We start from the raw sequence: 25057 nt of genomic DNA on the forward strand, positions 1-25057 counted from the left end.
CGAAGGCCCTCCTGGCCACCACCAACACCTGAGCATCAAGCGTTAGCGCTGAGTCCAAGAGGACCCCCAAACTGCGGACCTTTCTTCAGGGGGAGTGCGACCCCATTGAGCACAGGTTGCCACCCTATACCTCGGTCAGACATACTACTGACCTGGAGGGACCTCTGTCTTGTCAGGATCCAGCCTCAGCTTGTTCGTCCTCACCCAGCCCATCAGAGCGGCCAAGCACTGGTCTAGTATCCGAGGGGCTTTCTTGTATTTCGGTGGAAAAGAGTAGGAGAGTTGGATGTCATCTGCGTAGCATGGCACCGAACTCCAAAACTCCGGATGATCTCTCCCAGCGGTTTCATGTAGATGTTAAAGAGCATGGGGGACAGAATGGAACCTTGCGGGACCCCACAGGTCCGAGCAGGTGTCCCCCAGCTTCACCAACTGGAAGCGGCCCTCCAGGAAGGACTGGAGCCACAGCAGAGCCGTGCCCCTGAAGCCATCCCAGGGAGCCGTCCCAGAAGGATACCATGGTTGATGGTATCGAAAGCCACCGAGATGTCCAAGAGAACCAGCAGTGTCACACTCCCCCTGTCTAATTCCCTGTGGAGATCATCTACCAAAGTGATCAAAGCTGTCTTGGTACTGTGTCCAGGTCTGAAGCCAGACTGCTATTGGTCCAGAAAATCTAGGAATCCCTGGAGCTGAGAAGTGACCACCCGCTCCAGCACCTTGCCCAAAAAAGGGAGGTTAGAGATTGGTCTGTAATTATTTAAATCAGTGATGTCAAGGGAAGTCTTTTTTAATATTGGTCTTACTATGGCCTGTTTAAGGCATGATGGAAATTTCCCTTGGGCCAACGAGGTGTTTATGATAGTCACAAACCAATCAACCAACCCTCCACTGGCCAGTTTGACTAGCCAGAAAGGGCAAGGGTCCAGAGCACAAGTGGTCTCCCTCACAGCCCCAAGGACCCCTCCATGTCATCCGGTTGAACAAGCTGGAATGAATCCCACAAAATCCGACAGACAGGTGCCTCGGTTACCTCATCTGGTATTTCATTAAGACGTATCCAAGTCGGAGCGAGTCTGAGCTACTTTGTCTGCAAAATGGTGCTCAAACTCGCTGCACCAAGTTGCTGAGTCCTTGGGTAGCTCCCCACGCTTGGGAGGGTGGAGGAACTCCCCGACAACCCAAAACAGCTCTGAAGTTCTATTAGCTGCAGATGCTATGCGGGCAGTTGAGAAAGCCTTTCTGGCTGCCCGCAAAGCCGCGGAGTAGGCCTTAATAGCGGCTCTAGCCTGTGCTTGATAGGGGACGAATTTTTGACAGGAATATAATGGGATTCTATGGGCAGTAGGAGCAAACAGAGGGAAAAGCTTAAAGAATGGGACTACTGAATTTGCAGCCCCTATTCCTATTTGTTGGCATTTGAATAACAATATTCTTAATCTTTTGCATGAAACATTATGCACTGTGGTTGTTTTTCTCATCAGAAGTACATTTATCCCCTTGCTTGCCATAATGATGTTCTTTGCACTATTAGTACATACTCTTTGTTGGCTTTATAAATATGATTGGTTTCAGCTTGATTTTCCTCATAGTTACCATAATGCAATGCTTTCAGATGTTTTAAGAACCCACAGTGAAGCATGCCAGGAAAACAAAGACTTGCAACCCTACATGCCTATTCCCCATGTTCGAGATTCTTTGATTCCACCACAAGACAGGTATGTAGAAAGAATTTTATTTGCTATATTGGCTATCCCAAGGAACTGAAATATGCACTGTCATTGCCAGCCTTTGGTATAAGAACTATAATGCTCTTTACACCTATTTCAGTCAGATAAATAATTTTGCTAAAATAATTCAAATTCTCCTATTCCTCTCTCTACCTCCCCATTCCTGGATTTATATTTTAGGAAAAAAATGAAGAAAGTATGGACTAGAGCTGTGGATTTCCTTGCTGCTAATGAATCTAGAGTTCGCACAGAAACACGGAGAATAGGTGGTGCTGACTTTCTGGTTTGGAGATGGATACAGCCATCTGCATCATGTGACAAAATGTTGGTCATACCATCTAAAGTATGGCAAGGACAAGGTACGCAACAATTGGATCCTCTTGAAATATTTGTTTTCACTGTAATCTGCATTTAGGACTAACTCAAGAACATAGGTTATTTTAAAACAAATTTTGTTTATACAAAGTCGTTGTTGTCAATTAAATTTTAGTCAAACATTTTTCTATTCTGTACTCAGTGTGAAAGTTTCTTTGGGTATCTGTAATTACATATATGTGTAGTAATTGAATCTATACAATTCTGGAAAATGATTTATTTTACATCTTGTTAAGTAACCCGAGCATAACATTTGTTTCAAAGTCTGCCTAGTCTGTATCTCTGATTGTTATAGTGATCTCCCATTATATAGTCAACCATATAAATGTGCTAAGGACAGGGATCTTGTATCTACTACTGAGAAGGAATACATATATGTGTGTATTTGTGTATTTATAGCCTCTCTCCTATGGAGACTCAGGGTGTCTAATTCAAAACAGACTTACAGTCCACATCAGAAACAAATCTCTTTATCTGCTGCCTCTTAGTCATTTTTTCCTAGCAGTAGTTCAGCCTTAGGAAAGAACAATAGCAGCTGTTATTGCCAGCTGTGGGGTCTGTAAGTCATAATTGTGATAGGATGACATGGCACAACTGTCTTGCTATCTCTTATCAGCTGTTCTGTTAGGCTCCTGATTTACTTTCTCAAAACAGTAAGTATGACGTGACTGAAGAATTCCATTTCATGAGCTGAAATTAATTGTCATGTATTTACTGTATATACTCATATGTATAAATAAGTAAATTTTGGGGCCCAAATTATAACCCTAGGATAAGTCAGGGATAATAACGAGGAGGGAAATATAACAATGCTACTTCAAGTTTCAGCTGCCGCTGGCGGCTGCCATTTCCCCACCCAGACTTTCAAAAAGACCAGAAATAGAGAAAACAGAAGGGGTTGCTCCTTCTTTTAGGTTCTCCTGCATAGTCAGATAGCCATTGATGTTAGTGCAACTTTGTTGCTAATATTTTTTTGTTACTTTCAAATGGGATTGCTTGTTTCATGTGTCAAGCGTCAGTGAGAAAAGTCATTGTTTATGCTACTGTGGCCACATAGCATGTAGATGATCAAGGTACAAATGATTATTTCATTAAATACACAACCATGCATTCTGAGACCATAAATGAACACACAGTTGCGCATATAAACATACACTTGCATCGTATTCATCTACATTGTGTAAACATTGCAGATTGAGTTTATCAGTTTCTGTACTCAAAAATAACCTAAAGTTCTACAACCCATATGGTTTCATTGTACTGTGGTGCATAATTCATAAAGAATACTTCATAAAAGTATTAATATTAATATATTTCAAAAAATAATGTTCTGTTACTAATTAAATATTCCTATCTTCTTTTAACATCTTGGTAGCATTTCACCTAGACAGAAGAAATTCACCACCGAATAGTTTGACGCCTTGCTTAAAGATACGCAATATGTTTGATCCGGTCATGTGAGTATGCTTTTTTTCATTTATTTCAAACAGACAACGTTAGGTTTGTGTATGATATCTAGATGCTAAAGAAGTAAAAGGATTGCTGCTTTCTTATTTCTTTCATTTTAGAGTGCTAGCATAGGAATATTCCTGATAGTTGATCTGTAAAGAGCCCACATATCTCTTCCCAGGATTTTATCTCCCAGGGATTGTATTCTGACTTTCCCATCTCTGGTGTTTAGTTTAAAAAGTTGTAAAGAAAGCATAAGGATATTTCTTCTCATCCAGGAGACTCCCACTATGCGTGTTCAGGGGACTAAATGAGAAACAAACTCATATCCATCTTGCAGCTTCAAAAGTGGGTCCCTTTTTAATGCTCACACACTGCAGATTCCTATCCTTGACAGCTGTCTTGCCTGTATGAAATATATGTTCTTGGTACTCTGGCTATTAATCTGTTAAAAAGAAATATTTCTGTTAATTTTAAATTAAAAATTTCAGGAATTGTGCCATAATTGTTATTTGCACATAATCTAGAGATGCATTGGGGTAGTTGCTCTGCTGTGCTTTTCCCTGTGTAAACCTTCTCTACCTCCCAATTTAATCAGGTTTAATCAAAGGAGTGTTTTCTGCATGTGTTCTTCCCCTTTTGAGTGTTGGTGGCATGGAACACAGGAATGGCATGTCCTGTTTTTTCCCATTCTGATGTTTATGTGTGTTGTGAACAAATGAAACGCCTTTATACTAAATGTTACTGTTGGTTCTTTTAGCCTATGTTATTTACTCAGACTCGAAATGGCCCTTTAAGGTCAGAGATGTAGGCCTTTCTCAACTTTCCGTCTTAAATTCCTTTTCACTTGAAGTGGCAGGGATTAAACCTATGATAATCTAGAACACTAAAAGAGATTGTAGTGCTTGTTATGTAATGTTAGAGGGAAGTGATTCAATATTTTTCTTGACTGTCAGTGTGTTCAATATGTCTTCTTAGTTTAGGTTAAGTTAATATTGTAATAGAGGTTCTGGAGTCCTTTGGAAGATGCTGTTAGGCAGTTGTTTTGTGCCTTCATGTCATTTCAGACTTAATGGCAACACTAAGATGAACCTATTACTGAATTTATTCAGAGTGGGTTTGCATTTGCCTCCCTCTTAGGCTGAAAGTGTGTGGCTTGGCTAAGGTCATCCAATGGGTTTCAGAGATTCAATCCCTGATTTCAGTGTCCTAGACAAACACCCTAACCATTACACCACAGTGACTCTTTTGTTAGGTAGCATAGGACACTAAAATAAAACTCCCTTTTTATGTATCTAAAAGAAATGTACATTTTTCTTGCTTAACATTCAACAGGCATTTCATTTTTATCTTCAGAAATGTACTATTGTAGTGAAAGGTTGTGTTCAGGGGGGATCACTACTTGTAGACTCATAAGCCGCTAGCTACAAGACAAGACCACTCCTCCACTACTGTTTATAGTGTCTTTTCTGTGTCAGTCTTTCAAATGTGTTAACTGCAGAATTGCTTATTAGTAGTGTGGGCCTTTCCAACTTAAGATTGCTTTAATCAACTAAAATAAATAGAATCATTGACACATTTACTTTATGTTTGTGTGTATGTGTTGTTGTTTTTTAGGGAAATAGGAGATCATTGGCACTTGGCAATTCAAGAAGCAATCTTGGAAAAATGTAGTGATAATGAGGGAATTGTTCACATAGCCGTGGACAAAAATTCACGAGAGGTAAAAAAAAACCTGACTTAATAATATAAAAATTCTATCTACTTGATTTCAACGTTAGATCTAAATTGAACTTTTATTTCCTCCCTTAGGGCTGTGTGTATGTCAAGTGCTTGTCTCCAGAATATGCCGGAAAGGCTTTTAAAGCATTACACGGATCTTGGTTTGATGGTAAGAAATTTTGATTTACAAAAAGAAAAATCAAGTGTTGGGGATAGCTGGTGATAAATCAGCAGATAAATTATAGCTGGGGATAAATCAGCATGAACAGGAAGTGTGGCTAATTTTCTAGATAAAAATATTGTACATGGTTTTAAAAATCATGTTTAACTGAATCTGTGAGTTTTGTTACCATCAAAATCCTAATCTATTGAATTGTTCTTTACTGTAGGCAAACTGGTAACGGTAAAATATCTACGACTAGATCGATATCATCATCGTTTTCCTCAGGCTGTTAATTGCAGTGTTCCATTGAAACCATCAAATACACACATGAACTCAATGTCGCATCTTCGTCTGCGGACAGGCACAGCTAATTCTCAGGGAAACTCCTGAGACATTTTATTGATATTAGAACTGTTGACTTACAGCGGGAACATTTCCTGTCTGGCCCTGTCTTCCACTTTTAGTACTTTTATATGTAACATTTTCATTAAAACGATGTTCAAGGAAGTCATTTTTTAAAAAAATGAGCAATGAGGCAGTAGTGCTGAGTTACAAGAACAATTCCTCCGTAAAGTATTTTGGAGCTTATACAAACCAACACATTATGTTTTGCATGACAAATGTTGAATTTATTGAACATTTTCAGATGTGGCTGTATTTTTGCACCAAACAAGTGTTTGATAACAGTCTAAAAGCATGGAGATGTACTGTATTTCCGTAGTTTCCTGTGAAATAATCTTGTGGGTATTTTGTAACAAAACCACCTACAGTTTCTGATGGAAAGTAAGTAGAAGTGTTAGTTTCTGTCTGGTTTTGGGTTTCTGTTGCTTCATTTGTGTCGGCCGAGGGATGGGGAAGAGAGGTGGTCTTAGTGGCAGGAGAGGGAAAACCAACTGAATGCAGATGTACCTGTTTTGTATATACATTTAGATGGTGGTGGTGGCATCAGCAAAGGTAATCTTGTTTTGTGAGGATATCTGCATTAAAGCAGTGAATAAGCTTCCTTATTTTATTCATAACCTAATGTTTTATATATTTTGGCTGTACCATTACAAGGCCAAACACCTTGAAGTATTAGATTACAAGTTAAATATCTTTTATAGGTTTTATATTAAAGTATATGGTTATGATTTTTGTGTGAATGGTCTGTAACTGTGATAATGGATTCGGAATTATGTGAGCAATAAAGAAGCAGTTGGCAGGTACTCAAAAACTTCGTGAAAAGTTATTTATTACAAAAACAAGGCATTGGCTATGTACCACTTTCCTGTATGATTCCTTAAACGTGTAAAACTGAAAAAGTGCACATATTTTGGAAACAAATCTTGATTGTTAGAGCTTAGAGATGCAGTAAAATTACTGAAGAGTTGTGTGTGATATTAAATGTGTGCATTGTTTACACCTAAAACTGCAAAATTGTTGAAGTTTAGCTGAAAATACAGAATAATTAGATATAACCATTCCTGCTGAAGCAGCATAATTTGTCGATCCAGCTGGGTCTTGAATAGGTGAAGAGATGGGAAATCAACCCGTTTAAAATAAACTTAAAACCCATTTTTATAGTAATGATCTGCAGCATGAACTTGCACAAATAATGCACGTTTCTTATGGTTAAGTGAACATGATGCACACTTCTGTAATGAAAAATCCTATTGTGCCTTACCTTTGTGCTTTTTTTGTGGGCAACATGTTTAATAATTGACATTTTCTTATCTGAAAAAAAAACCCTTAGTCAGTTTTATGTCCTGGATGCTAACAAACAAGTATGTGTAATATAATCAACCATGCAAAACTCTACTCACCAAGAACAAGTACATATTTTTGAAAAGTGAGTAGACTGTTGCATCTGGTAAATTTTCCATAAGATTTACTACATACATATACAAATATGTACAATATACATGTATATGTATTTATATGTATATAATCAGATTTTGCTGTATTTGTGCATCATAGTGATTTATTGATCTAATCTTAGTACCCATCTTGTGACCTGTTTGCAAGCGTGAATGTAAAATTTAGTTGTGGCAGTTTAAAAGGTTGCCTTTTGATGCAGATGCATCTTTCTTGCTTCTAAACTGTTTGTAAACACTGTACATTTATTATGGTAATCTGTACTATTATGCAGCTTATTTTACCTTTAAAATGTTGACCAATATTCCTCCCTGCAAGACAGATGGGAATGTGTATAATACCTTGGCCATTTGAGAAAACAGATGTTTGTAATTTGTCCTGTAAAAAACACAAAAGCGAAACAAAACTAATTAAAGATTTATTAGGGCTTTTTATATATGTGTCAGTTTTTTAAAATCTGTGAGAATCTGGACAACACTGCTTTGGCATCCATCTTTTGGGGTGATGGCAGGGTGGCGTTGAAAAGCACACAAAATCACAATAGGTCACATCCCAAAACATCCTCCATGCCCTCAGCATAATTTATGGGCATCTTTTGCTTCTTGTCACTCTACAGCTCTAAAAAGTAGATGGATATTATCTGGAAGAGCCTTCAGTTCACTTTGCAAGTAATACCTGCCAACAGAAGTGCTTCTTTAATTTTGCAGAAAGAAGATTTGCAGTATTTTAGTCATGCCAATACGAAATTCCCTTAAATGTTCCTTTTGTGACACAGTTCTTGTAAAGTGAAAAAGATAACTTTGAAATATCCTTCATTTCCTCCTCCATTTATTTTAGAAGGAATGAATGTAAGTGTTAATGATTCCTTTTACAACTCTGCTGCCATCCAAAGCTACCTACTTCATAATGTCTCATATCTACATTTGTATCTAATTCATTGTATGTAAATTGGTATTTGGGAAAAAATTGATGTGTTCTGATTTACTTCTTTGGTTTAGTTGGTTCTTACTCTGTAAACAGCTTTTTATTTAAGAGCACGAGCAGATAATTCTGTTTGTTCTTGTGAAGCTCTCATATCAAGAGGCAATTTGAAAATGTCACCATGCTTTAAGGTACATCAGTTGTTACAAATCAATGGTTTTTCCTTGTCATTATATCAGCCTGTTTTTATGTGGGCCTTAACGATCAATCTGTTTCAGCAATTGTTGATAGGAGACGATCTTTAAAGTGCTACATGAATAAAATATTTTATTTTCTTTAATTGCCACAAACTATCAGTTGTGTCCTAACAGTTTACTTGAATAGCAAAATAAGCTCATATTAGCACCTTTCCCAAAATGTTTTGTTCTGTTATTGCTTTGAAATGCCTGCACTTTTGAAAATTATGTTTTAGGGGGAATTTTTCAACCAAATCTATCGTGTTTTTATCCCAGTTTGATATTCAAAGAGGCTAACAACAAATTAACAACAAATCAAAAAATGTATCACAAAAGCTAGCATGGTGCAGTGTTTTCAGTGTTGAACTACGAAGACCAGGCTTCAAAAAAGGAGTTGTGTTGGCACAGTGGGTTAAACCCTTGTGCCAACTGAACTGCGAACTGTAGGTTGGGTTGCTTACCTGAAGGCTACCAGTTTGAATCTGCAAGAAGGGGTGAGCTCCTGTCTGTCAGCTCTAGCTTGTGCGCTAACATCCAAGCGTCCCCATGGCAACGTCTCTGTAGACAGCCAATTCTCTCACACCAGAAGTGACTTGCAGTATGCTCTCAAGTAGCTTCTGACAAGATTTTTTAAAAAAGCTTAAGAAAACCTGTGATAGGTTTGCCTTCAGGTTGTCATATGTCGGAAAAAATTTGAAGGCACAACAACAAATTATTAAAATACAATAGTTAAAATGAGATGAAACAAAGTGAAAATCAGATCAAGACATGCTTCCATTATATTGTTTTTGTGTGCTTTCAACTTGTTTGGACTTATGGCAACCCTAATGCGAACTTATACAGGTTTTTCTTGGCAAGAGTCTGAAGTGGACTTACCCAAAGTAGGGTTTCCATGGTTTGAAAGAGGAGTTAAAACTAGATCTCAAGGGTTCTGCTCCAATGCTCAAACCACTACACCACACTGGCACCTTGTAGCTACAAAGGCAATAATGTCTGAATGATAGAGGAGAAGCTGCTGTTGTTCCTGAGTCCTAGAAACTTCTGACTCAAGGAAGCTGACTAAACATCAGCAAGACTTGAGAAAATCAACTAATGTATTAGTATGACCGGAACTTGGAAATGATAATTTGAAACATTTGGAATGAGGATTCAGGGAGCTTGTAGTCAAAACAAGATCTTTTCTGGGTTCTGGCCAAAACTCCCAAGTGCCAGAATAAAAGGATAACATGTAAAAAGGTAAAACACTCTTAATATGAGCATAGAGGGAGAGAAGGATGCAGTGCATAGGGGAACTGAGTGCATGCACACTGTTGAATTAATGTAGTTTGATCCTACTTCAACTGCATGGCTCAACGCTATGAAATCCCGGGAGTTGTTGTTTGGCGAGACACCAGCACTGCTTGCAGAGGCTAAAGATGTAAAACTGGAGGCCCCATTAGCATTGAGCCATCAAGTGGTGCAAAACTGCATTCATTCTACAGTGTATGTACTCTAGGTTTGTGGTTCAGAGCCAAAGGTTAAACTTTCCTTACACTTGCTACCCTGTTTCCCCTAAAATAAGACATCCCCAGAAAATAAGACCTAGTAGAGGTTTTGCTGAATTGCTAAAAGTAAGACTTAGCAAAGTTTTTGTTTGGAAGCATGCCCGCCGAACAGAACACCAGAGCATGCAGGATCGGTAAATGTAGGTACCATAGAGTGTTGTACATGGAAATAATGGTAGTAACAAGAAATTCTTGATAGGATTCAGTTTGTCTGGTTACGCTGGTTTGTGATGACAACTACTGTAATAAATATTCATTTTTTTGTTCAACAATAAATGTGTATTCTTTTTCATGGAAAAATAAGACATACCCTGAAAATAAGACCTAGAGCATCTTTGGGAGCAAAAAATAATATAAGACACTGTCTTATTTTCGGGGAAACATGGTAGCTTCTTATACGTGAGTAATTTCCACAACTCACTCAAGAGTTTCTAAAAGTCTGCAATTTTGGAATATATTTTATCACAGATCAATATTATCAAGCTGCATTAATTCAATAGTGTAGAATATATTTCACTGAGATCAAGTAGTATCAAACTACATTAATTCAACAGCATAGGATGTATTTTACTGAGATCAAGTGGTATCCCAACTGCATTCATTCAACAGTGTATGGTATATTTTACTGAGATCAAGTGGTATCAAACTGCCTTAATTCAACAGAGTGGGATATATTTTATTGAGATCAAGTGGTATCAAACTACATTCATTCAACTGTGGGATATATTTCATGGAGATCAAGTGGTATGTATGAACATGCATTCACTGAATAGCGTGTGGGATATATTTTATCGAGATCAAGTGGTATCAAACTGCCTTAATTCAACAGAGTGGGATATATTTGGGTTGCTGTGAGTTTTCTGAACTGTATGGCCATGTTCCAGAAGCATTCTTTCCTGACGTTCGCCTGCTTCTATGACAGGCATCCTCAGAGGTTGTGAGATCTGTTGGAAACCAAACCACCAAATGCAGCATTGCAGCAAGTGGGGTTTATATATCTGTGAAATGCTCAGGGTGGGAGAAAGAACTCTTGTCTGTGTGTTGTCGAAGGCTTTCATGGCCGGGATCACAGGGTTGTTGTATGTATTCCGGGCTGTATGGCCATGTTCCAGAAGTATTCTCTCCTGACGTTTCGCCCACATCTATGGCAGGCATCCTCAGAGGCATGGAGAAACTAGGCAAGGAAGGTTAATATATACTCTTGTCTGTTTGAAGCAGGTGTAAATGTTGCAATTGGTCACCTTGATTAGCATTGAATGGCCTTGCATCTTCGAAGTCTGGCTTCTTCCTGCCTGGGGGAATCCTTTGTTGGTAGGTGTTAGCTGGTCCTGATTTTTTTTCCTGTCTGGAATTCCTCTGTTTTTTGAGTGGTGTTTTTTATTTACTGATCTGATTTTGGAGATTTTTAATACTGGTAGCCAGATTACGTAAATTTTCATGGTTTCCTCCTTTCTGTTGAAATTGTCCACATGTTTGTGGATTTCAGTGGCTTCTCTGTGTAGTCTGGCATGGTAGTTATTGGAGTGGTCCAGCATTTCTGTGTTCTCAAATCATACGCTGTGTCCAAGTTGGTTCACCAAGTGCTCTGCTATGGCTGATCTCTCTGGTTGAGTTAGTCAGCAGTGTCTTTCATATTCCTTGATTTGTGTCTGAGCATTGCTGCGTTTTGTGGTCCCTATGTAGACTTGTCCACAGCTGCATGGTATATGGTAGACTCCTGCAGAGGTGAGAGGATCTCTCTTGTCCTTTGCAGATTGTAGCATTTGTTGGATTTTCTGATTGGGTCTGCAGATAATTTGCAGGTTGTGTTTCTTCATCAGCTTCCCTAAGCGGTCAGTGGTTCCCTTCATGTATGGTAACAACACTTTTCCTCTGGGTGGGTCTTTGTTAGTGGTGTGTATTTGGGACTTGTCCCCTTTCGTGTCCTGGCTTTCGGTGGGGTCCGATCTTTTTTATCTGAGCCTCCCGAAATCGGGAGATCAGACATTTGTTTGTTTGTTTTTGGGCCCATTATTGGGGGGGGGGGACTTCACCTGTAGGCTCAAAACTCCTGGGCCTACGGGTGCAGGCTTTGGGCCTATGCACCCAGGCCTCGGGTGCAGGCTTTGGGGATATGCACCTGGGCCTCACGGGGCCTGCAGCTGATTGCCAAGTAAGGAGCGCTCCTGCGAGGCAATCAATCCGAAAAGCAGGATTGCCGATACTGGCTCCCGCCTACATTTTGTTTTGAGGTGTTTTTGTTTTTTTGGGGGGAGGCTTTCTGTTTTGTGCCATCTGAATGGACAGTACAAAACGAAAACGTGAATGAAACAAAAGGAACAAATACCGCACATCTCTAGTTGTCTTTACTCTCAGTGCTTGTTCTTGGCTCTGTAGCAGTGGACAAATCTACATAGGAACCACCAAACGCAGCATTGCCGAAACATGAATCAAGGAACATGAAAGGCACTGCAGACCAACTCAACCAGAGAAGTCAACCATAGCAGAGCACTTAATGAACCAACCTGGACACAGCATATGATTTGAGAACACAGGAATGCTGGACCACTCTTAACAACCACCATGTCAGACTACACAGAGAAGCCATTGAAATCCACAAGCATGCGGACAATTTCAACAGAATGGAGGAAACCATCAAAATGAACAAAATCTGGCTAGCAGTATAGTAGAGTCTCGCTTATCCAACCTTTGCTAATCCAATGTTCTGTATTATCCAACACAGTCTGCCTTTTTGTAGTCAATGTTTTGGTGCTAAATTTGTAAATACATAACATTACCGCGTGTATTGAACTTCTTTTTCTGTCGATTTGTTGTAAAACACAATGTTTTGGTGCCTAATTTGTAAAGTCATAATGTAATTTGATGTTTTATAGGCTTTATCTTAATCCCTCCTAATTATCCAACATTTTCGCTTCTCCCAACGTTCTGCCGGCCCGTTTATGTTGGATAACCGAGACTCTTTAAAAATAAAACTCTAAAATCAGGACAGTAAATAAAGAACACCACTCTGAAAACAGGTATTCCAGGCATGAATCAATCAGGGCCAGCTAACACCTCCCAGCAAAGGATTCCCCTCCTCCCCAGGCAGGAAGAAGCTAGGCCTTGAAGCTGCAAGGTTATTCAATGTTAATCAAGGTGGACAATTGAAACATCCACACCTGCCACAAACAGACAAGAGTTCTTTCTCCCGCCCTGGACTTTCCACAATATAAACCCCAACCGGAGAAATCAGCCATAGCAGACCACTTGATGAACCAACCTGGACACAGTATATTATTTGAGAACAGAAATGCCCGACCACTCCAACAACTATCATGTCAGACTACACAGAGAAGCCATTGAAATCCACAAGCATGTCGACAACTTCAACAGGAAGGAGGAAACCATGAAAATGAACAAAATCTGACTACCAGTATTAAAAAACTCAAAAATCAGAACAGTAAATAAGAAGCAAAGGAGCCCGGGTGGCAAAGTGCGTTAAAGCACTGAGCTGGAAACCGAAAGGTCCCAGGTTCAAACCACGGGAGCGGCGGGAGCAGCCACTGTTAGCTCCAGTTCCTGCCAATCTAGCAGTTCGAAAACATGCCAATGTGAGTAGATCAATAGGTACCACTCTGGCGGGAAGGTAACGGCGCTCCATGCAGTCATGCCGGCCACATGACCTTGGAGATGTCTGTGGACAACGCCGGCTCTTCGGCTTAGAAATGGAGATGAGCACCAACCCCCAGAGTCGGTCACGACTGGACTTAACGTCAGGGGAAACCTTTACCTTTACTTTAAAATCAGGACAGTAAATAAAGAACACCACTCTGAAAACAGGTACAGTGTTCCCTCACTTATAGCTGGGGTTAGGTTCCAGGACCACCCACAATAAGTGGAAATCCGCGAAGTAGGGGCACTATATTTATTTTAATATTTATACATTATTTTAGTAGTTATACACTATTTTAAGTCTTTATCAACCAATTGTGTATTGATAAATCGCCTCCTCCTCCCGTTGCCACTTGGGCACATTTTCTTTCCCTTTGGCTTCTCCTTTCTCCCTTCCTTAGGCTGTAAATTGTATTTTTTTATGATTTATAATAGTATTTTAGAATTTATAGAAAAACTGCAAAACAGTGAATCCGCGAAAATGAACCACGAAGTAGTGAGGGAACACTGTATTCCAGGCATGAATCAATCAGGGCCAGCTAACACCTCCCAATTAAGGATCCCCCCCCCCAGGCAGGAAGAAGCTAGGCCTTGAAGCTGCAAGGCTATTCAATGCTAATCAAGGTGGAAAATTGAAACATCCACACCTGCGACAAACAGGCAAGAGTTCTTTCTCCCACCCTGGACTTTCCACAGATATATAAACCCCACTTGCCTAGTTTCCTGTGAGAATGCCTGCCATTGATGCGGGCGAAACGTCAGGAGAGAATGCTTCTGGAACATGGCCATAAGAAAAAACTCACAGCAACTCACTTTCTGTATTTTTCTTTTTTTCAAAGTAGGAAGCTGCTTTGAAAACTTGGAGCAAGGACTTCAAGGCGGGCGAGGAGTGTACGTAGTTGCCGGGAATGTAGTTGCTTTCCCTGCGCTTTTCTCTCCCTCGATGCTCATATTTGGAGCTGCCTGGGCAGCTGGGGCCCAGGAATTTCCCGTCATGCCCTTTGCAGGGAGCGAGAGAGAAGGGAAGGCAGGCAGAGGCGGGGAGCCTGTCATTCTGGGGCTGGGAAGGGGAGCCGGCTGGGAGTCTGGCCAAGGCGTCTCCATGCGCGCCCCGCTGCCTTGCCTCCTGGAGTTGCTCTGCGCCTTCTCCGTCGCCTCAGGTAAGCCTGGCAAGCGAAGGAGTCAGTCAGTCAGTCAGGCGCTTCTCTCCCCTCTCGCCTTTCTCGAGCTTTCTGGAGGGCCGCCCTGACCTTCTCCCTCTGAGGAAAAGTCGCCCCTCTCGCCTCTCGCTGTGGAACGAATGCAACCTGACCCCGCGTGAACTGCCCAGGCCCAAGGCTATGGAGTCCACAGTGTCAATCAGGCATGGACAAAGTGGGGCCCTGCGGGTGTTTTGGACTTCAGCTCCCACCATTCCTCACCGCCTCAGGCCCTTTCCTTTTCCCCCTCAGCCGCTTAAGCGGCTGAGGGGGAAAAGGAAGGGGCCTGAGGCGGTGAGGAATGGTGGGAGCTGAAGTCCAAAACACCCGGAAGGCCCCACTTTGCCCAAGCCTGGTGTAAATTCACTCTTTGTTCTAAGTTTCTCCTATGCCTTGTGTCTTTCTCTCTCTCCCCCTCGATGCTCATATTACCTTTTCATTGGCATGTACTCCTTTGATTCTGGCCTGACATGTTGTTGTTATTATCTATTTGTATGTATTTATATTATTATTTGATACGTAACAAGATTAGTAACACAGCAAACAAGATCACTATGCTGGCTGTTGTATTGGATCGCGTGTCGGACACTTCCCAAGTGTTTAGGACTATTCTATATATATAAATGAGTGATGGCATCGCGGCGACCAACAAAACTACAGGCCCCCCAACCTCGAAATTTGACAACACAATCCATCATCCATGCCTCTAGGTTGATGAAACAAAAAGAAAAGAAAAATAAAGTCCTAATTAGAGGGAAAGGAATAATTGTTTTTATCCAGTTGCTGCCAGTTAGAGGACTAATATTTGCCCACTTGGTCTCCTAGCAACCAACTCAGCCCAGGGGACAGGCAGACTTAGGCCTCTCTTAGGCCTCTTCCACAGATTATCTAATTTGCACTGGATTATATGGCAGTGTAGACTCAAGGCCCTTCCACACAGCTATATAACCCATTTATAATGGACTTAATGTCAGGGGAAAACCTTTACCCTTTACCTTAACTACCACCAATTCCTCAATAGTTTATTTCCCATACCACCATACTTCGCCACAGCAACGTGTGGCCTGGCACAGCTAGTGTGATATATCGGCGAATAATGTGTGCAGATCAGAGAAGGGTGGCCTTTTGCAGATGAGAGGTGGATATTTTATTACAGTAGAGTCTCACTTATCCAACATAAACGGGGCGGCAGAACGTTGGATAAGCGAATATATTGGATAATAAGGAGAGTTTAAGGAGAAGCCTGTTAAACATCAAATTAGGTTGTGATTTTACAAATTAAACACCAAAACATCATGTTACACAACAAATTTGACAGAAAAAGTAGTTCAATATGCAGTAATGCTACATAGTAATGACTGTATTTACGAATTTAGCACCAAAATATCACGATGTATTGAAAACATCGACTACAAAAATGCGTTGGATAATTCAGAACGTTGGATAAGTGAATATTGGATAAGTGAGACTCTACTGTATCATTATTATCATTATTATAATTTTATTATTATATTTTTGTTATTGTTATTTGTATTTTTATTTTATTATATTATTATTAATTTATTAGTATTATTAGTATTTATATTATTATTAACTTTTATTTATTATTATTTTTAAATTCACTCTCGGTTCCCATATGCCTTTTGTCTTTCTCTCTCGATGTTCATATTAAGAGAGTTTTACCTTTTCACTGGCATGTTCTCCTTTGATTCTGGCTTGGCATGTTATTACAGTAGAGTCTCACTTATCCAACACTCGCTTATCCAACGTTCTGGATTATCCAATGCTTTTTTGTAGTCAATGTTTTCAATGCATCATATTTTGGTACCAAGTTCGTAAATACAGTAATTTCTACATAGCATTACTGTGTATTGAACTACTTTTTCTGTCAAATTTGTGGTATAACATGATGTTTTGGTGCTTAATTTGTAAAAGCATAACCTAATTTGATGTTTAATAGGCTTTTTCTTAATCCCTCCTTATTATCCAACATATTCGCTTATCCAGCGTTCTGCTGGCCCCTTTCAGACTCTACTGTATTATTATTATTATTTGTTAGTATTATTTCATTATTAATTTATTATTTAATATTATTATTAAATAATAATTATTATTATTATTAGTAGTAGTAGTAGTAAATTCACTTTGTGTGACTTCTAATGTTCCCCTATGCATTGTGCCTTTCTCTCTCTCCCTCGATGCCCATATTAAGAGAGTTTTACCTTTTCACTGGCATGTTCTCCTTTGATTATGGACTGACATGTTTTATTACACGATTTTTGTTCTGGGGTTATAAATGTCATTTCCTAATTGGTTCTATCATAAAAACATGGGGAAAGTTTGTTTGTTTTCTGTGGTCTGCACAAAAGTTTAAAACGGCATATCTTCATTAGGGAAAATTACAAACAGCTGCCTAGATGGAAGGAAATAATAGTACTGCCTTCTGGTGTATAACAACTACTTTTCAATTTTTGTTGTTGCAATTAGTTTTGTTCTATATTAATGCTTACTTTTTGTATGTTTCAAAGTGGATTGTATGCCATTAAGTTTTGAGCTGCCTTTGAGTCCCAATCTTGGAAACAGCAGGATAGGAATAAAAGTATGTGTGTACATGCCTTCAAGTCTCCTGTCAAATTTAATAGGATTTTTTTACAATATTTTTATTGTTTCAACTTTACAATATCTTGCTTTCATTTAGTTTCCATACCTACACACATTCCATTTCAATGTAATATTGCTTTTATCTGCATCCTCTCTTTTTATACTTTTTTTAAAGGAAAAAAAATAGCCTAGAAGGAAGGTGGAGGGAGAAGATAAATGACACCTGGTCTATCCCAATCTAGTCACAAAGAAAGCTAATATCACATGCTTCACCCTCTAGACCTTTCTATACTAACTCTTTTCTCATATTACAACATCTACAAAAAACCTTAATTTATTCTTCAAAACTCAGAATTCGCAAGCCCTTCTCTTTTTCATGGAAAAAGCGAATAAAAGTTTTCCAGTCTTTTAAAAAAGTTTTCAATGTCCCTTTTTTAAAGTAGATATCTTAATTTGTCCATTTTGGACAAGTCCATCATTTTTATTATCCATTCCTCTGTTGTTGGTATTGTTGTACTCTTCCATTTCTGTGCATATACGGTAGTAGTCTGGCTGCTGTGGTCATATATTGCCATAGTCTATCCTGGTTATTTTTATCAGTCAGAATAGTTTCTGGTTTTAGCTGGATGCTTCCTCCTAAAATTTTCTGGATCACTATTTGTATTTGAATCCAATATTTCTTGGCACATATGATATATGTGATAGAAACCACATATGATAGAAAGGACCCCACTTGTTTACATAGAAACCACATATGATAGAAAGGACCCCACTTGTTTACATTTCCAGCAAATATTGGAGCTCTTTTTATATATCTTAGATAGCTTTTTAGGTGTCATATACCACCGATACTTCATTTTATAGAAATTCTCTTTCAAATTATAACATAATGTGAATTGTAACCCTTTATTCCATATTTTCTCCCATTGTTCCAACATTATATTGTGCCCCACATTTTGTGCCCATTTTTACCATGCATTCTTTAACTTGTTCATCTGCTATTTCCCATTTCAATAACATTTTAGCAATTAAATGTTCATCATTCGTGCATAATTGTAACTCAAATGCCGATTTGCTTATTTCAAAACCAACTGACTGCTTATCTTGTCTTAATCTCTCCATTAACTGTAAATAGGAAAACCATTTGAAGCCAAAACCCTCGGCAATTAATCGTTCTCTTGTTTTGATTCTATATTCTCCATGTGCATTTTCTAAGAGATCTTGATATGTTAACCATTTCTTCTTACCTTGTGTTTCTTTTCTATAAAATGCTTATTGGGTTTCATAGGGTTTTCTTAGTTAAGGAGGTGGTTTTGCCAGTTCCTTTCTCTGCAATATAGCTTACAGCAACTAGTACAGCAACCCATCCATATACTAATCATGCCTGATCCTGTTTAGTGTCCAATATTAGATGGGATAAAGCAGGGGTCCCCAAACTAAGGCCCGGGGGCCAGATGCGGCCCTCCAAGGTCATTTACCTGGCCCCCGCCCTCAGTTTTATAATATAATATTTTTATATCAGTTTTATAATATAATATATTCTATATACATATAATATTGATAATAATCTTATGTTATACAATATAATACTAATAGTAATACCATATAATAATATTAATTATATGTTATATATTACATATTATATAATAGTATAGTGGTATAGTTCAATATAGTAATATATAATGCTAATATTGTGCTATGCTAATAATATAATATATTGTATGTACATACAGCTGATCTGAGTCCCCTTCGGGGTGAGAAGGGCGGGATATAAATGTAGTAAATAAATGCAGTAAATAAATAATTAATTTTAGACTTAGGCTCGGCCAAAGTCTGACATGACTTGAAGACACAACAACAACAACAACAACAATCCTAATTAACTTGACTATCTCATTGGCCAGTAGCAGGCCCTCACTTTCCATTGAAATCCTAATAGGTTTATGTTGGTTAAAATTGTTTTCAATTTTAAATATTGTATTGTTCTTTCGTTGTTGTTGTTGCACTACAAATAAGACATGTGCAGTATGCATAGGAATTTGTTTGTATTTTTTTTTCAAATGATAATTCGGCCCCTCAACAGTCTGAAAGATTGTGGACTGGCCCTCTGCTTAAAAAGTTTGGGGACCCCTGGGATAAAGTCTAAGTATTCAGTTCTTCCCACTTCTGTGAATGTTGATTTTTATGGGACTGGACATACTTTTGAGTGTGTGAGATTGTGCAAAAACCCTTGGTGCGTATTCCTTTTATACTATACGTACTAAAACCTCAGCCCTTAGTATTGTGGCTGCAAAAACAGGAGGCAGTAGCTCAACCAGAGCTAAATGTGGATTTAGGAATATCTGAAGATGTGCCTGTGCTAAAGTCAGTCCAGTATTGTGTTTCCAGTGGCAACTGTCCAGGTCATGGCTTTGGAACTTGACAAGCAGAGCCTGAACCGCAGATGTCTACGTAAGAGACAGAAAAGATATCCAAGATGCTGTGCTTAACTTGCTTTTGGCACCCGGAATTAGGGGTAATCGTAAATACCCCCCCCCCCCCCCCCCCCGCGATGAGGTGAGATTCTGTAGTCGCAGACCTACATCAGGATTTTCTCTTCAAGGATACTCGCTTTGGAGGAGCTCATATACTTTTTCCTCCTGTCTGCTAGGTAGAAGGCTGCTGCAACAATTCCTGGAGCAAATAATCTCCTAAAAGGGTTTTGTTCAAGTGGGTAAGATTTTGGCAAGTGAAGTGTGCAGAATTAAGAGAGCTGACAACTTGCCAGATTCTTGGGAATTTTGACAGTATGTTCTAACTGGCCCTGGAATGCTAAATATAAATAATGCTACTGTGGACTTACAGAATAGTTGCTGCTTATTCTGATAGTTTGAAAACTCTGTTAAACAAATGAAAACTTTGTCTATAATTGAGCAACTTTTCCTCTGCTCTGTATATAAGGTATACATTATTTAGACTAGAGAGAAGCAAGGATACCTCTTTTTAGATTTCACAAATACATGCATTTTCTCCCAACTGAGTTTGTGTTCACTTGTTTGACACATAGAAAAATAAATTTTTGCAATAGCTGGCAGATAAACGATGTTATTTATAAATTGAAAGTTCAGATTCTAAAATCAGGTGGTGATAATCTGGCTGCCTTTTCCTCCAGTTTCCTTTCTACTGTGTGCTGATATTGCGTCCCGTTTTTGCAACAGCCTATGACTAAATACAATAAAATTCCATAAGGATTTCCCTGCCATGAGAAATAGTATTGCTATTGAAAGAGGATTAATAATACACATGTTGTATTTTTAGATATTATTTTAATCCTGTGCTGTGAAAGTAAGAGCATGCAATAGTATTGGTAATAATTGTTCATCTCCATTTCTAAGATGAAGAGCCAGGTCCATAGACACCTCCAAGGTCATGTGGCCAGTATGACTGCATGGAATGCCGTTACCTTCCCACTGGAGCAGTACCTATTGATCTACTCATATTTGCATGTTTTCGAACTACTGGGTTGGCAGAAGCTGGGTTTAACAGCGGAAGCTCACCCCACTCCCCGGATTCAAATGACTGATCTTTTGGTCAGAAAGTTCAGCAGCTCAGCAGTTTAATCCACTGCGCTATCGGGGGCTCCCACAGAATAACAGCCAGGCAAAAATTGCTTACCAAATGTCATTTTCTAGTATCCTGTATTTCTCTGTATTAGTTGTTAGGAGTTCAGGGTAGGGATGCTACTTTCTGAGTAGTGGTTGTGATATCCATCATACGAGTAAGTTAAGTTATAAATAGGTAGACATATTACTTTTTGTTCAAGCCATGACATTGATGAGGGAATGCTTTGTACAAAAAGACATTCTTTGGATCTTGACCCCAGAAGTTTGTTTGACTACAAACACTAAATGGAACTCACACAGTCTTTCCACATAAAAGTTCACTCCTCATTTCCCCCAACTATCTTCAATTCAGCATGTAATGTCAAAGGTTGATGGCAGAGAATTTTGTTGCTGCTGCTGTTGTTAAACAAATGGGAGTTGAAATTCCTGGCTAGTTTTCAATAGCCCTAGGATGTACCAAATTTATTCTCCCCACTGCAAGTCATGTTTCGGGATTCCAGTGCATTCTTTCCTTGGGATGATGTTATAGGACAAGAGAAGATTGTAATCTGTGCTTTCTGAGTCACCTAGAATGATACATTAATCCTGTCTAGTAGATTTGGTATTTGAGGCACGCATCAACCTATTGTATGCAGTTGGAAAGCCTTTATAAAGATAATCAGTGCTCACAAATCATAACACGAGACTCACTGTAAAAGAAATTATATTCTTCAAGTTATCATTCAAGTTTTGTTACTGAATTCTGACTTCTTGTTAGAGCAGTGTTTTAAAGTATACTCCAGTGTTCCAACATTGCCAATTGAAGTTTGTGGTAACTGCCAACAAAAAGAGTATGTACTGTAATTTGTATTGCTACTACACTCTCCATGGTGACCCTGGTGGCACAGTGGGTTAATCTGCTGAGCCTGCTGAACTTGCTGACCAAAAAGTTGGCAGTTCGAATCCGGGGAGCAGGGTGAGCTCCCGCTGTTAGGCTCAGCTTCTGCCAACTTAGCAGTTCAAAAACATGCAAATGTGAGTAGATTAATAGGCAGTACTCTGGCGGGAAGGTAACAGCGCTCCATTCTGTCATGCTGGCCACATGACCTTGGAGGCGTCTATAGAAAATGCCAGCTCTTTGGATTAGAAATGGAGTTGAGCACCACTCCTCAGAGTCAGACACGACTAGACTTAATGTCAAGGGAAAACCTTTACCTTTGCTACACTTTTTATAGTACAGCTTCACTGAAATTCAAACCTTGATGTGCATTTCAGTGCTCTGCACATGTACACATTTCTTTTGTGTCCTTATCGTTGTTCTGTGCTCTAAGATGACACTATACCCTCAAAGAGCTGCATATGCTAAGGCTATACAATTTGGGTTTGTATCTAAATTACATTTTCAATTAATACAAAGTAGTAGATAAAAGTTATATATAACCTGATTCTGTCTATGTTTCTTTGGAAGCAAGTCCACCCGATTCCCCTGTGCACAACTCTGCATGGGAAAGGGAGACTGAAATTCCTCCTCATTTAGGTACAGAGTTTGCAAACTGGACTTGAATAGCCCAGATATCACTTTCTTTTCCCCAAACAAATGCCCTTCACTGAGCTGAACTGTGAAGCTGGAATACTGCTCAAAGGCAATCTAAAAACAAGTATTAAGTAAATACTAAGAAGCTGTTTTACAGAATCTACATGGCACTCCTTCATGTGTCCCATATAATTCAGTGGTCATGGTCACTTCCAGTAAAATTTATAAGGTGAACCATTTACTTGCTGAGGGGTATGTGTGCCTGTAACCCAACACAAAATAAAAACAAAAAGACCTCTGTTAGGCCTGTGACGTAGTCCTTATGTGGAAATAATGACCCTTTTACTCATTTTTTATGCATCAGATATCATTGCTGTAATAATAAAGGGATTCAGAGTGTAATTAATTTTCTGATAATATCCCTGGATTGTGGTACACACCAGTAGGTTGACATCAGCCCTTTCGATTTTCCATTATCAAGGACACTAGATGATTTGGGATGTAACAGTAATTCATAATTCCAGAGGAACTGTATCTGATCATGTTCAAACATCTGTCTGGTGACATTTGCTCCTATAACCAGTAGAGGTTAAAACAAGGCCATGGACTTACTGTTTTGTGTGAATTGAGAACTCCTATGCTTTTCCCTTCCAAAAAAGCCAGATCCATAAGTTATGGTTTGTTGTTAGTTTATGATTCCATTTTTTCTGGGGAGAAAAAAATAATCAGTTCTTAGTTTTGAATTAATAAGCAAGCCATATAGGGAAGGTCAGAGCCCCCGGTAGCACAGCAGGTTAAACCACTGAGCTGCTGAATTTGCTGACCAAAAGGTCAGCAGTTCAAATCCGGGGAGCGGAGTAATCTCCTGCTGTTAGCCCTAGCTTCTGCCAACCTAGCAGTTCGAAAATATGCAAATGTGAGTAGATCAATAGGTACCTATTCAGCAGGAAGGTAATTGCGCTTCATGCAGTCATACCGCCCACATGACCTTGGAGGTGTCTACAGACAACACTGGCTCTGGTTTAGAAATGAAGATGAGCACCAACCCCCAGAGACGGACACAACTAGAATTAATGTCAGGGAAAAACTTTTACCTTTAAGCTTTATAGGGAAGGTCTGAGGCTGGCTTAGGGCCCTTCCAGACAGGCTCTGTATCCCAGGATCTGATCCCAGGTTTATCCCAGATTATCTGGCAGTGTGGCCTCATATAATCCAGTTCAAAGCAGAAAACCTGGGATCAGATCCTGGGATATAGGGCCTGTCTGGAAGACCCCTTAACTGTTCTTATCTAGAGAAGGAGTCATGTAGCCTGACTTCTTGTTCAGAGGTAATTCATAATTGTAGCCATGAATCCATTCACACTGTGGAGTAGTGCCAAACACTTTGATTCCAATTAAGTGCTGAAGATTTAGCCATGTAAGTCTTCCAACCTACACTTTTCATTTTGGTTATTGCTTGTGGGACATTTTCTATTTTAATATAATCCTTGGCTACTTTCTCTTTCTTATCGTTTTTTACAAACATAGTCTAGAAAACTGAACTAGCATAAGTTGTACTAGTTAAAGTTATAGAAGAAAATTAATTGAATTTTGAAAACAATGCTTTTAAAATCAGTCCTATTCTAATCTTGCCTAAGATAACAAGGATTTAGATTAAACTAAACCAACTAAGGCGATTGTAAAAGAAACTAGGTGTCTGTCCTAAATGGTTTTTCTCCTATTTAACTAAATAAGATTTCAAAGAGAATTTAGCTCAGTTCAGAATATAATTGTTCCTTTTAACAAAGACTGTGTTCATGCGTTGAGAGTTAAAAGCAAGAATAAGATTTACAAAGCAATAGAAAATAGATCTTGCTTGGCAACAAAGCCGCTTCCTGTCTCAGCTTGTTCTTAGGCAAGTAAGGAGCTTTCCGAGCCTTCTGTTTGCTCTATCCAAAAATATTAAATTAGGCCAATATCATCTATATTGTCTGTGCTGATATCCAGATCAGTGAAAGTATGATATTATGATCTGGCATTGTAGTTGCTGGGATTTATAGTTCACCTACAATCAGAGTATTCTGAACCCCACCAATGATGGAATTGAACCAAACTTGGCACACAGAACTCCCATGACCAGCAGGAAATACTGGATATGTGTTGACCTTGAGCTTTGTAGTTCACCTATATCCAGAGAGCACTGTGGACCCCAAACAATGATGGATCTGGATCAAACTTGGGACAAATATTCAATATGTCCAAATGTGAACACTGGTGGAGTTTGGGGAAAATGGACCTTGACATTTGGGAGTTATAGTTGCTTGGATTTATAGTTCACCTACAATCAAAGAGACCCTTGAACCCCACCAACGATCGAATTGAGCCAAAATTCCCACACAGAATCCTCATTACCAACAGAAAATTTGGCGACCCCTCTGAACCCCCCTCCGACCCCCCCAGGGGTTCCAACCCCCCGGTTGAGAAACGTTGATCTGGAGGAATTGAAGCTTTCCAACCCT

The 25057-nt window shown here is 39.2% G+C and overlaps 2 protein-coding genes across 5 annotated transcripts in view; both read left to right on the forward strand.

Moving 5' to 3' along the window:
• Positions 1-8554, forward strand: part of lemd3 (LEM domain containing 3) — a 29289-nt gene extending 20735 nt beyond the window's left edge. The window contains exons 8-13 of the mRNA XM_003221257.4: positions 1616-1718; positions 1911-2089; positions 3481-3562; positions 5172-5277; positions 5367-5445; positions 5666-8554. Coding sequence (XP_003221305.1) covers positions 1616-1718; positions 1911-2089; positions 3481-3562; positions 5172-5277; positions 5367-5445; positions 5666-5829 — 713 coding nt within the window. The 3' untranslated portion in view covers positions 5830-8554. The remainder of the gene's footprint in view (positions 1-1615; positions 1719-1910; positions 2090-3480; positions 3563-5171; positions 5278-5366; positions 5446-5665) is intronic.
• Positions 8555-14573: 6019 nt separating this feature from the next.
• Positions 14574-25057, forward strand: part of msrb3 (methionine sulfoxide reductase B3) — a 78751-nt gene continuing 68267 nt past the window's right edge. The window contains exon 1 of one of the 4 annotated variants that reach the window (XM_008111072.3): positions 14574-14805. In XM_008111072.3, the coding sequence (XP_008109279.1) occupies positions 14589-14805 (217 nt within the window). In that variant the 5' untranslated portion in view covers positions 14574-14588. The remainder of the gene's footprint in view (positions 14806-25057) is intronic. The other 3 variants (XM_008111075.2, XM_062982563.1, XM_008111074.2) reach the window with 3 other exon arrangements.

The sequence above is a fragment of the Anolis carolinensis genome, chromosome 5, assembly GCF_035594765.1.
Source record: "Anolis carolinensis isolate JA03-04 chromosome 5, rAnoCar3.1.pri, whole genome shotgun sequence".
Classification (NCBI taxonomy): Eukaryota; Metazoa; Chordata; class Lepidosauria; order Squamata; family Dactyloidae; genus Anolis; species Anolis carolinensis.